This window comes from Merops nubicus, unplaced genomic scaffold, assembly GCF_000691845.1.
Source record: "Merops nubicus isolate BGI_N331 unplaced genomic scaffold, ASM69184v1 scaffold33233, whole genome shotgun sequence".
NCBI classification, from domain to species: domain Eukaryota; kingdom Metazoa; phylum Chordata; class Aves; order Coraciiformes; family Meropidae; genus Merops; species Merops nubicus.
In genome coordinates this window covers 923-13,654 of record NW_008597418.1, presented here as the reverse complement: position 1 = coordinate 13,654, position 12,732 = coordinate 923, and the positions used below count along the sequence as shown (strand labels likewise).

The window sequence follows — 12,732 nt, the reverse complement described above, 5'->3', positions numbered from 1 at the left end:
TCTGCAGCAACATTTGCTAAACTGTAAGTAATAGCAATAACCAAAAGCATTAATATGTAAACTATTCAGATCCAAAGCAGTCTGATCCAATTCCTGCTCAAATCATGGGCTACAGGAATGAGCTAACTGAGCTTACGTTTTAATAAGAAACATTTTATTCTGGTATAAAAATTCCTGACTTCAGATATATTTAGTTGTAAAGGCCTCATTCAAAAGCATTTTAAAATCTTTGCCATGTTCACTCAGGAACACTGGAAATAAAATGTAGGGCAATTCTTGTATGCTCAGAGGGAAGAAAATGAGTCAGTCCTCCTGAGGGAGTCCAAGCAGACAGTCCATAGCTCTGAACTGGGAAAAACACTGCAAGCACTCCTAGAAGACATGCAGTGTAGCTTGGAGGGAGCCAGGTCTGCAGCGTTGAGTTCAGTAGCCATCTTCTCTGATATGGGAAGGGTTAAGACAGAAAGAATAAAACCCTGCTCTAATCCCTAAAGCTTCTATATTTGATAGCTCAGGAAGGCAGTGGGATAGATCCCACATCAAGGTATCAAGAAGGTGCTGGGTTAAAAAAAGCAACTAAATGAAAACCCAGGGGATACTTGATTCTGTAGCTAAGCCATCTTCAGCATCCCTTTTGATGCACATCAGCTTTTACTAGGGTAAGAGCAGCTATGCATACTGTCAGCAAAGCTGCAGGAGGAAAGATGGCAAACAGCCCTTTGAGATTTTAATTCCTGATGGTACAACGTGATTTGTGAAAAAGCAAAAGAGGATGAAAAACATCACCAATGCTCAACCTGTAAAACTTTCAAGAAGTTTGGGAAGAGACCAGTGTTGAAGAAATACTGCCAATCTCCAATGTGCAGTCTATATCATCAATATCATACTGTCATAAAATTTAACTTGCAAAACTTCAAAACACAAGTGTTCCAAGAACAGAATAAAAAGGCAGATGAAGCTAACAGCTAGAAGGTATGTAGTAAGTACAAATGAGTAAAGCTTCAAGGAGATGAGGGGGTGGAATTCCTACTCCAATACTTCTCTCTCACACATCTCAGCACCCATTCAGAGGAACAAGGTTTGAAAAGGGAGAGGGAGAGAGAAGATGGGCGGTTACAAGGATGCTTAGAGCTCCAACTCCTCACCTTCACGTGGAGGCAGCCAACACCACAAGCACAAAGATGCAGCAAAGAGGAAAAAGCTGTCCATCTCTAAAGCTGGCTAAAAATTAGGTACTCTTTAGCAACTTCATTTTATAGTGACTAGTGAACGCAGGTCCTAGTCTCAGAAGAGCACGTGGTGCTTGGTGAACAGTGCAGATCCAGCCCCATCCCATGGATTCCTCCACCACACTGCCTCTGCTTCCTGTCTGCTGTGAAGCATCGCTACGCTGCCCAAGTTGAAGACCATCCCCCAGCCCATAACACACACATCTATGGAGCATGAACACCTCAGAGCCCAGGAGGGAGTGCTGAAATCTAAAAGCATCTATCATGTGGTAGGAGCTACATTTCCTGTGCATTTATGGGGCTGAAGGGTAGCACGAGCGCAGCTGCCAGTCAGCTGAATGGGGAAAAAGAAAACACACCCTGTAATACTGTAACTGTCTCTGAATATACAATTCTTCACATCCCAGCAGCAGTATCTCTAAATCACAAAAATGCCACACTCAGGTCAGACCTTCTAGTTCAGCATCCTATCTTTTGTACTGGACAGCAGCTATGTCAAAAAAAAGGCATGCAAGAAACTCAATAGGTTTTAAAGAACTGCCTCCTGGGGGAAGCATCTCTATTGTTTATGCATTTAGCACAAGGGTTTGTACCATTATGAACAAGGGTTTTTTCCCCCCTCCCCATTTCTTTTATATATTCACTCTTCTCCAACTACCCCCTTTCTTTCCATTCTCTTCTCAAAGCCTCTGCATCCTCCCAGGGAGCAGAGGTAACCAAAATGTCTGGCTTTACAGCAGATGTAAAAGCAGCAGCCAGGAGGGAGGGGTGCCACAGCCCTTTTAGCAGGACTATCCTATTCCAAAGCAGCCTGGCTGAGGCTTTACCGTTCACTTTCCAACACTGCCCTACAAGAACAGGAGCTAGCCAGGGCAAAGCTGCAGCTCTGAAGGGCTAGGTCCCAGGACTTTTTTGACCTCTTTGTAGAGCCACAAATAAAAAGCTCATGGGAGGTGCCCATTAATTAGGATGGATGTTAGAACTGAATGATCTTTAAAGTCCCTTCCAGCCCAAACCATTCTATGATTCTCATGTTGAGGAGTGCTGGGAGTGCAGTTCCCATGGCAGGGTGAGCTGCTGTCACAGGCATGGCTTGTACACATTTCTCTACACAAAGTTTATACTCAGGGAACACAAAAACAACTCTGTGCTAGAAATGTGTATGAGATGACATTTTATTATTACGCACAATTTGTATCATTCACAGCTTACTGGTCTGTAGCCCTAGAATGCACTGGATATGTACAGAAGCAAACTTAAATGACTTTGCATTGACAGTGAAAATAAATCACATTTTAATGTTAAATCACACTATTCATTGCATCTCAGTAGTCAGAGAGAGTACAGAATAAACAACAACAACTCTCATATTGAGAGCTCAAGAATCTTCCACCTACATTTCCCAACTTATATCTAAAATGCCTACCTTTAACCTGAAGTCAAAAACCCACACAGCAGCAACAAAAAAAGGAGGAAGGAAAAGGGAGAAAGAAGTACACAGCTGAAACAGCCAAAGCTTTCAGACTTCCATAGATGTTGCTCTTTTTTAAAAAACACAAAACTCAGTAGCCTTTGAAAAGAAATATAATACTACCAACAACAGTGTAGTTTTATATTTCAAGTCATACTTCATCTCTTATTTTAAGAAGTGGAAAGAAAACTAACAGAACTGAAATTTACTTAAATATAGTCACTTAGTATTCTGTGACTTGAATTACTAACAGATTCAACATTTTTGTCTTTAAAGCTATTCATTCCAGTGAGATTTCTTGGGTATAACAGTAATGAAATAATAAAAAAATAACAGCAAAGACAGCTAGCTGAGTAGCTAACAATACAGTGGTTTAGTCTGCATGTATTAACACTTACTTTGCATAGTTTTAACACAGATTTGTTGGTTTGGGTTTTTTTTAACATCAAAAAAATAGAAAGTCTAGTTGTTCCACAGAAAATTCATAAGGGAATAATGCCACAGTCTTGAAGTACAGACTTCAGTGAGATTTCACCACTCTGCATCTCCAACGGCTTTTGCAAAAACATGGTCTTTACCCTCAAAGGACATCACTCCATCTTTTAAGAAGAACTTCCATTTGTTCTTGCTTCGATGTATCTGATGGAAAACAGTAAGTCAGTCCCCCTCTCAACACATATTAGAGCATCCACTTAAAAAAAAAAAAGTGACTTTAAGCACAAGATAGGAAGTTTATCCTCGAGAGTTCAAAGTGAGGTTGAATTTTAAGCTTCTAATACAAAGGAGGACAAAATGGCCCTTAGCTGTTTTGTTTTTCAGGCACAACATAATTCTGGTAGGAAAATCTCTCAGTGAGCACTTCAAAGACAAAAAATGTAAAAAAAAAAAAAGTACACACACTCTGTTACACATGTCAGAAGTCTTAATTCATGGCTGAGACTGGCATACATACATCCATGGAGCTCTTGATACTACTTCAAAGATACAGAGATGTATATGCTGTGGCAGCTTTACAAATCTTCATTTTGCAAGACTTTGCCCCTTTTCCTTTAACGGGCCATTATGAACTCATTGATTATTCTTATTTCAGAGAACAGCAGGGAAGTCTTCAGACTATTGTCAGCTAAACACCCAATTTAAACACTCTTTTACAGCATTAGATTTTCTTTAAAAGGCACTGACCAGATATGGATTTGCCAAATGTGTTACTTAGAACAATTAAGGAACAAAGATAAAACTATATACTTTACCTTGTCATACTGACAAACTATCACATTATCAGTGTCAAACAAATCTGGAGTGTCCTGGTCACTGACATCATCACCAGAATTTAAGGGGTCCTAGAGATTAAAATTGTGTTTTATACATTCTTTCAGAATACCACTGAATGTATTTGACATTGAGTACACCTAGAACAATAAAGATTACCACTGCAAATACCAGGATCTAAAGGCTATGAAGACTATGTTGCACAAAGCTCATTTATAAGCATCTTTACATGTTTATGTTCTCAAAAAAACTCTAAACAAAAACACAGGTCAAAGAGCAAGACCTCTAACTGGCGAAGCTGGCCCCAGTAACTGGAATACTAAACAACTATTTATTTGAAGTCCAGATGCTATGAGATTATAGTCTTGTGAATCTCTAGGACACAAAATGGCACACAGGTACTGGTATCACACTGTTCTCCTCTCTAAGCCCCTGTGGTCCTTCAGAAGGAAAAGAAACCTAGACTTTTATTTACAATTGGGATACAAGGCAGAACGCCATTCCCTCGAGGCCAGGGGTTCACCAGAGAACTTTAATTCTGGTAATTAAGTATTTTAATTCAACCAATAAACAAATGACTTCTCAACACCTCTTTCATTTGTTGACCCTGCTCAATAAGCTCTCAAGTAACTTCTCAGCAATACCTCTTAGCTCAAGAGTATGTAACTTAACTACCCATTCCCTGCATTAAACTTACCAGAAATTGTTCTAGGTCAAACAACCCAACAGTCAAGACAGACACACTATTGCCATGTGCTTCATCAAGCTTAAAAGTAAATTACCTCTTCAACTACATCTATTTGGGGCTCTTCATTATCACAACCAGTGCCACTAGACTCCGTGTTTGAAATACTGTCACATTCTTCATCATCATCTTCCTCATCCTCCAGAACTTTTAGATCCTCCGATTCAATAATACCAATGAATTCATTCTCTTCCCTATCTTTTGTACATAGCATTTCTTCCTTGGGAGAAATGTCACCAGTACCATCTAGTTGAATTATGCCTTCAATGTCACTGCACGTAACCTCCTCTGATCCTAAATTAGACTCCATTTGCTCGGTAGGTTCCATCTGACAAGAAAAAGAGACCAGAGACAGCTTGTGAATTAATGCTACACAGCTTTCATTGTTCAGTACAAAGCTTGAGATTTTCGTTTAATAAAGCAAGAAGATCAGGGCATTAAAGTGACAGTTTCAAGTCCTGGCCTGCTTGTAAACCCTGAGTACAAAAATCTTATTCTTACACCTAATCTCAAATGGAATCCATGCCAAATATTCCTCAGCAACATAGAAAGACATTTTCTTAGACTCCTCTTTAAACACTATTGTACTCAAACAACTTCTTGAGACAATTGAGCAGGCCTCTACTATTTCTATTGGAAAAAAAAAAAAAAAAAAATCAAAAACCTCAAAAATACCATTTTTAATTTTTGAAATAAAAGTCAAGATGAACTCATCCCTCTCCTTCAACTCAATCAAAATGCTTTGTTTAAATAAGACATAAAAAGCTGAGACTAAATATTTCAGAACTTCAGTTTACTGTTGATAAATTGCTAGGACTCCTAAAAGGAGCATTCTCAGGAGCATAAAAGGGCTTTACACTTTCAGCCATCTTTGGCTTCTCATTAAATCTTTATTGTAGCACTTAATTCACATCCACATACACCTAGTTCAAGAAAATAATGCTGTTTTGACCTTCCACTCTTACTACAAAGTTCAGCTAGTAACATAACTGCCATTACTGCCATTAAACTTTAATGTAATAAATGTGCCTCAATCCCATAGAAGTGCTACAACCCTGAATTTAGAACATCTGCAAATAAATCCTGGAACAAAAATTAGATGAAGTCAGGAAAGTGGCCTGTTAAAGTCATTTAAGTTTTCCACACAGCCATTCTTCTAGCTTGCTCACGATTTTTCCCAAGAAAATACATTTCCTTCCAGCAGATTTTCACTTCTCAGAACTGAATTTTCATACCCAATATGCATTCTCAATGCAATTTAAACGCTCTTTGCACACCACAAGTTAAAACTAATCCCAGTAGGCACTTCAAAAGCCATTTGCCCACAACTGGCCAGGATCCATATGCAGATTCAGTGTCAGAATCACAAGAAGTTCTGAAAGGGTCATGTCACATCTGCTCAGTCACAATAAAAGAAAACTATTATCCCCAAAAATAGCAAGTCTAAGAATACATTCTGTCCATTAAACTTTTAGCTTTTTTTCAGACTGACATCTCTTCAGTGCCAGTATTTCAGCAATATCTGTAACAAATTCTTAATGAAAAATAAGCAGTCAGCTATTGTTATTCAAAGCAAGCTCAAGAATGAACTTCAATTGTAATAATAAAAACTATTATGATTTTTAGAGGTGCTGCTTGTCACTTACAGAAGTGTTTGTTCACATCTCTTACGATACTTCAAACAACCATCTCTAGCAGCTGTGTTTTCACCAGCTGAGAACTAAAAGGTCTCACCTTGTCAGAGGAAACAACGCTGTCCTCATATTTCAGTACAGCGTTAGCATCCAAATCTTCGCCTCCAATAATCATCTCAATGATATCATCAGACACCTGCTGATGCACCAATTCCTGAGGCTCAATGTCTAACTGCCCCTCCACATCCAGCAGCAGGCTGCTCGAGTTGTTTGCCAAGGATTCAACAGGAGAAAACCCTTCCAAGGATTCTGGAGTAAACACAGCTGTGTGAAGACTGCCAGGCTGGGATTTTTCTGTGGAGTCCACACGCTGATTCAACACCATGTTAGTCACAAGCTGCTGCTGCTGACTCACAGAAGGCTGCTGGACCAATGTAGTACTGACAGAGCTCTCCAGGTGGGTTTTTTCCATGACATTTGCTTGAAATACCACCGTCTGTTGGACAGCAGTCCCCTGGTGTGGCAATGTTCCAGCAGCTGCCTGGGCAGAAGGTGCATTCACCTGTGCAGCACTGGCAACGTTGGCTTGCAGAACTGAAGGGTGCCCAAGGGGATGAAATATCTGCTGAACAGGATGATGGAGAATACTTGCATCTCCTGAGGCCTGTGCAACCATAACAGGCATGTTCACCTTATAAAGGTGCCCTACAGAGAAGAGATAAAAAGTGCTTCAGCAGATTAAACCACATATTCATCCAGGCCACTGTCCTGCTACCACTAATAACCAATAGCAAACCCTCAGGCAAACTATGAGAAACAGGATGTCTACAAAGCAGTACTTTCTCCAAGCACAATTTCAGCCTTTGAAAATTAAGTGTTCAGAGGCTCTTCAAGTCAGAGCTTCCACACAGACCATCATGTTTAATATCCCTTTTTGGTTTGTTCACTATCCCTTTTTGGTTTTGGCTTTCACACTAGCCCATGGCAGTAAATTCAACAATTCAATTAAATCCTGGTTTGTTTTTTTTTGTTTGTTTGTTTGGAGAGTGTTTTGTTGTTTTTTTTCGTTGTTGTTTTTTTAAATAAAAAGGAAAATCCTGTTCTGAATTTGTTTCCATGTCATTTCAAAAATTAAGGAATATGAGATGAAGCAGTAAATTATTCCATAGCTACAGGGACCGTTTACTCCTTTGAAGACCTTTACGTATCCCCGTTAAAGAAACTGCCTAGTTTAATTTAAAAAAAACCAAAAAATTCCTAGTTTACCTGTCCTCCCATTATCTGAAAACCACTCCAAATACCAAATCCTTGAAGTTATTGTTATCAGTGTTAGAATTAAAATTCCAGAGCCAAGTTCCCATCGGAATTTAATTATCCTTTTCCCCACACTGAGTCACCAGTACCAGCCTATAGGGTCTCAAAACCTTCAGAATTATACCTGAAATATGTAGTGACATTGGTTCTTAAAGAACAGCTGTTTGAGGAAAGAGTCAATCTATGACTGAAACAAGCTTTCTGCTCATCACACCCTAAGCAGTACACACGCATTTCCGTACAAGCTGTGCAGGCAGTTTTATCAGCAAAAAAGTGTGAGCAAAAAGGTTAATGGATGGTTGGATTTCACTTGAATAAGAAATTAATTTGATTCTCATGCATCAGAATGTCTTCACCTTTATAAAACATGGAAGATTGCCGCTCATATAGGAGAAGGAGATAGGTATGTCTGGACTGACAATGGAGCACATTTGCAAGCAGGTGTAAGACAAAAAATGGCATCACCTGGCAGCCCACGTTAACTGATCTTGCAAGTGTCCACAACTGACACACTAAGTAAGCAATATAATTACTTCCCCCACACATCAATTACACAAACTACAAAGGAAGAAGGGGGTAACTGGCTCTACCCACCCTTAGCTTCCCATTTGTTTTATCTACTGTACTTGGGACCATCTTTCAACAGGCACACACAATCAAAGCACTGTAACATTTTCATCTTACCAGATGTTGTCTGCAGCGTCACTCCAGCTGGCACACGTATAGGATAAGCAATACCCGAAGGGAGAGTCAGAGCTGCACCCTCTTGTGAAGTACCCTAGACATACGAGAGCTTCATTAAGAAGCAGTGCATACTTTATCTCCTTAGGGCCCTAAATGCCACGTGTAACATACAGATGAAACACAAATGAGGGCCTTTTTGTGATCATCTTTACTGAAGAGTTACTTCAGACTTCTGAGATTCAGACAGAGTTTTCTGTATTGACAGGATAATGACTTTCCCTAAGTGTTCCCTGTTTTCCAGTTATCACATTCCCTTTTTGTTAACAGAAGGTTTTCCTGTACCCCCCCACTGTACACACCATTCAGAAAGGTATTTTTCTGCTCAGAGCCACTTTTACCCACACTTCTGCATCACTGCACACACCACAGACTCCTCACCTAGGCCTATGAAGTCACTTCACCTTCTCTCTTTCTCCTGGAAAGCAAAGAGTTGCATATACAGCTCCCTTTCAAACTAGCTGTTCTGTGGAAATCCAAATTCTACATCAGGAAACATACATGTTACATAAATAGCTTCCCAATACCATATTTCAGTTTGGCAAGGTACTTAGCTCAAGGCTTAGGAGGCACTAAGTTCATCAAGCTCTGACAATTAATAGTCCCTCCTCAGAGTTCAGAACCTGTCAGCTCTAAAAACATCCATTTTCTTCTGGGTGATTGCTATGCCTCACAGATAATGCTGCTCCCAGCTTCACTAGTGCTGGCATTTCCCAACTGTGTGTTATTTTAACACCCAGTAATAAAAAAAGGATCTGCAGAAGTGCATTTCCACTGCTCTCCTATGGGCTAAACACACGCAGCCATGTCTTCCAACACACTTCTGGCTGTGCTGCTTGCACAACCAACTGTTAGATCCCCATCCTTTTTCACTGCTTAAACATAAGCAGTACAGCTACAGCTCTCCCTCTGCAGACTCTTAATTTTTATATGATTTTCATTTTTTAAAAAAAAAAAAAAAAAAAGCTAGAAGTAACAACACTGAGCTTCTTCAGCTGTTGATGCTCCCTCAGCAGGACTCTGCTCCCTTGCTTCCTATACTATATTGGACAGATGAAATTGTCATGAGAAACGCCACTTTTTCAGTCCCTAAATGCTGTCCTAAACATCTGTACATAGAAAATATTTCATACTTGCCTCCCCTTAAACCCATCAACAACTGATAAACCTAATAATTTAGAATTCAGAATAATCAAAATTGAAATATAATGTCACTACAGCTACATACCATGTCTCCTGCTGGGAAATGCTGAAAACCTCTGCCAGGTGGGATGACTAAAGAAGCTAAAAAGAGAAAAAAAACACCACACCAACAAAAAAACCCACCACTTTACAAAACCCATTAATTTCTCAGACACAGTCAATCCTTCAGTAATGTACAGCAAGCACTGCTGAAACTAAAGCAATCTAACTGCAGTTCATACCCATTAGATCAACAAACAAGTGAGCAGCTCTAGATAAGGCTCTTCAATATACTTCTGTTTATGTCACTTCAAGCCTATGCTGTATGCACAGGGGGAGAGGTTATACCCTGAATTTATAAAAATTTCATTTTACTAAAAGATGGTCTTAGATTTGTTGTTGTTGTATTAAAATATTTCTATTTAACTATTTGATCTGTTTAAATTGTACTGTAAAAATATCAAGCATGCCATTTCCATTTATTACATCAATTAGATGTAATAAACTCTACCATTTTAACATGACCAACAACACTTATATAAAGTATACTTGTATGTATACAAAAAGTTACATGTGCTTTACATGTATGTAAAATTGCCTTGTCAACATGAGGAAAATGAACAAGTGTTTTTCTTCTCCAGAGCAAATCCAATGGTGCTAACAGAAGGAACAGTAGGGTGGGATTTTCAAAAGTATTCAATATTGACTTCAGTGGGAGAAGATAAACCAAAAGAAAACCTTTTATAGGCTTCAAGAGGCAAACAATTTAGGTAGCCCTACTTTAAAAAAATATCTAGCCATAAGACAACTCAATTCCCCATTTAAAAAAATAAATCAATCAATCACTGGCTTCAACAAGTTGTTTTGCCTTAGTATGGCCCTTCTGAAACTATGGACTAACAGGGTAAAGCTCATTAAATATAAAGCCTCCAAGAGCAAATAAACCCAAAAGTACATCCCCTTTAGCTACATGAAATAACTAACACCTGTATCTCCAAAACCAGTATGAAGACTGCAAAACCACAGATGAGGTATGCCTGCCCAACCTCAAAGTGTACTACAACACAGATTGTCATTAAATCATCTCCTGTTTTTTCTCTCTTTATGGGGAAAGGTCCTAACGGCCTCTCACACTAGAGAGGCCTCAGCTGAGCATTACACTCTAGGGTAGCATTACCACAGTGGCCAGCTGGCCTTAATTGAGAAGAACAGGTCCTGATACCAAAGGCTGTGTGAAAGTCTCTGCAACAGGGACACTGCTTTTAGGAAAACTGGCAGACAAACCAAAATAAACCTCCCTCTCTTTGAACAACTTATTACATTTTAACAGAGCCAGATGAAACTCCAACATGACAACAGAGCTGCATAGCACAAACATGTCATATAACCTCTGCACACCTCATACCACACACTAGTAGGAGAAATGAAAGCTTAACCCTATGGGTAAATTTGCAATTGAAGGGACACTTCAGGACTGCAGACAAGACAATTTTGTTACTGGAAATAAGCATCAGATCAAGAGTACACAGCCATACTTGCTTTATTTTACTTAAGTTGAATTATTTGTCAAATTCTGCATTCAAATAGTTACTGTTGCCCATCATGTCAGATATATACATAAACACTGCAAATCCAAGATTACTGCAGCACCTTCAAGTCTTTCAAAAACATTCTTGAATCACTGAGCTATTCTTAAATTGCATCTAACAATATCTGACCTGCTGAAGCCTGCAGAATGTGGTGAAAATTCTGTGGCAACTGCAGGGCAAACTGTGGAGGATCCTGGCTATGTCTGAAGAAGCCTTCTGTTGCTTTAGACTGCATCACCTTGGTTTCCCAAAGCTGCAGAAAGATTATCATTAAGGTCAAGAGATACCACCTTTAGAAACAAACCACATCTAAAATAATTATCAGATATAACTAGCTTTTCCAGAAGTAAATTGACTGATTTTATCTAACAAACATGGTAACAACCATTACTGAATTTTTACTTCCAGCAGCCCAACACTGAATTCTAAATATTCTGTGAACGACAAGTTAGGGCACAATGGTGCATGTTTTGGGGGGCCAAGAAACAGGCACATAATCTCCAAAGAAAAAGAATACATAACTTCTATTAATGCAGGAGAACCCAACAAACCTGCTTCAAGTTTTTCAGAACCTGTTCCTCTAAACCTTCTTCTGCAAAGAGTTCCCGCACACCTTCAATCACATCTTCGATAACAGACCTGTATAGTTTAGGCTACATAAAAAAAAACACCAAAATATTTTCAAGTTAAGATGAACAATCAGTAATTTGAAATGATAGCACAAAGTCTAATCTTGTTGCACAAACTACTGTTACAAACTGAACAGCATGAAGACATCCCAGTAATAAACTGAATATTCTCAAATCCAAATGTCCACAAGTCCACACGTTCTTTTAAATCTGACATCCCTGGGAACAGACATCCCTGGAAAAATACTGGATTTGAGCCTCAAGTTACTGATTTCTGCAGGCTACAGAAATGTTTAAAATCCTAGAAACTATAAGAACAATTGCTGTGCTGCCTTTTCAAAGAAGCATGTCCAAATTACCAGTTTAAAACTGACATTCACAGGTATCATTCTGGTGTCAGCTCCTCCAACTTAAAGACCAAGCAACAATAAAATCTACTAAAAATTAAATGTACCTATTTTATCATAAGCATAATATAAGTAACCTGAAAAGTAACAGATTTTTTTTTTCCTTTGGGGTAATAGTTTGATGCTATATAGTAGTTTAGGTATGGACATTTTAACACTACAGTTATCAATACATATCATTCATATTATATTACAACAGGACTCCAACACATTTTACTCCTCCTTCTCCACACACCAGTGATTAAATCCTAATCCTCCAGTCAGACCTGGACAACAGACACACGTGAGCTTCCAGATTCATCCACTCAGATGAAAATTAAGATAATACTCCTTTAACAATTTAAAGCTTATTAATCTTGACTATCATTACCACCAGAATAGCCTATACAAAGTGAAAGACGAAGCTGAGATTTTTAGGAAGCCTTAGAAGTTAAGATTCCAAGATATGAATTTACAATTTTCTAACTCAACATCAGATTAATATTTTACTGCTCTAAAGTTGTTCTAAACTGCAGACAATGA

At 38.8% G+C, this 12,732-nt stretch overlaps 1 protein-coding gene across 1 annotated transcript; it reads right to left on the bottom strand.

Annotated features, from left to right (window-relative positions):
• Positions 1-3,231: 3,231 nt before the first annotated feature.
• GTF2A1L (general transcription factor IIA, 1-like) lies at positions 3,232-11,827 on the bottom strand (the record flags this gene model as incomplete). The annotated part of the gene is made up of 8 exons (XM_008936697.1): positions 3,232-3,339; positions 3,951-4,040; positions 4,752-5,042; positions 6,449-7,053; positions 8,347-8,440; positions 9,632-9,687; positions 11,304-11,427; positions 11,726-11,827. Coding segments are annotated over 8 exons (1,470 nt in total), but the record flags the coding sequence as incomplete, so codon positions are not given.
• Positions 11,828-12,732: the final 905 nt, after the last annotated feature.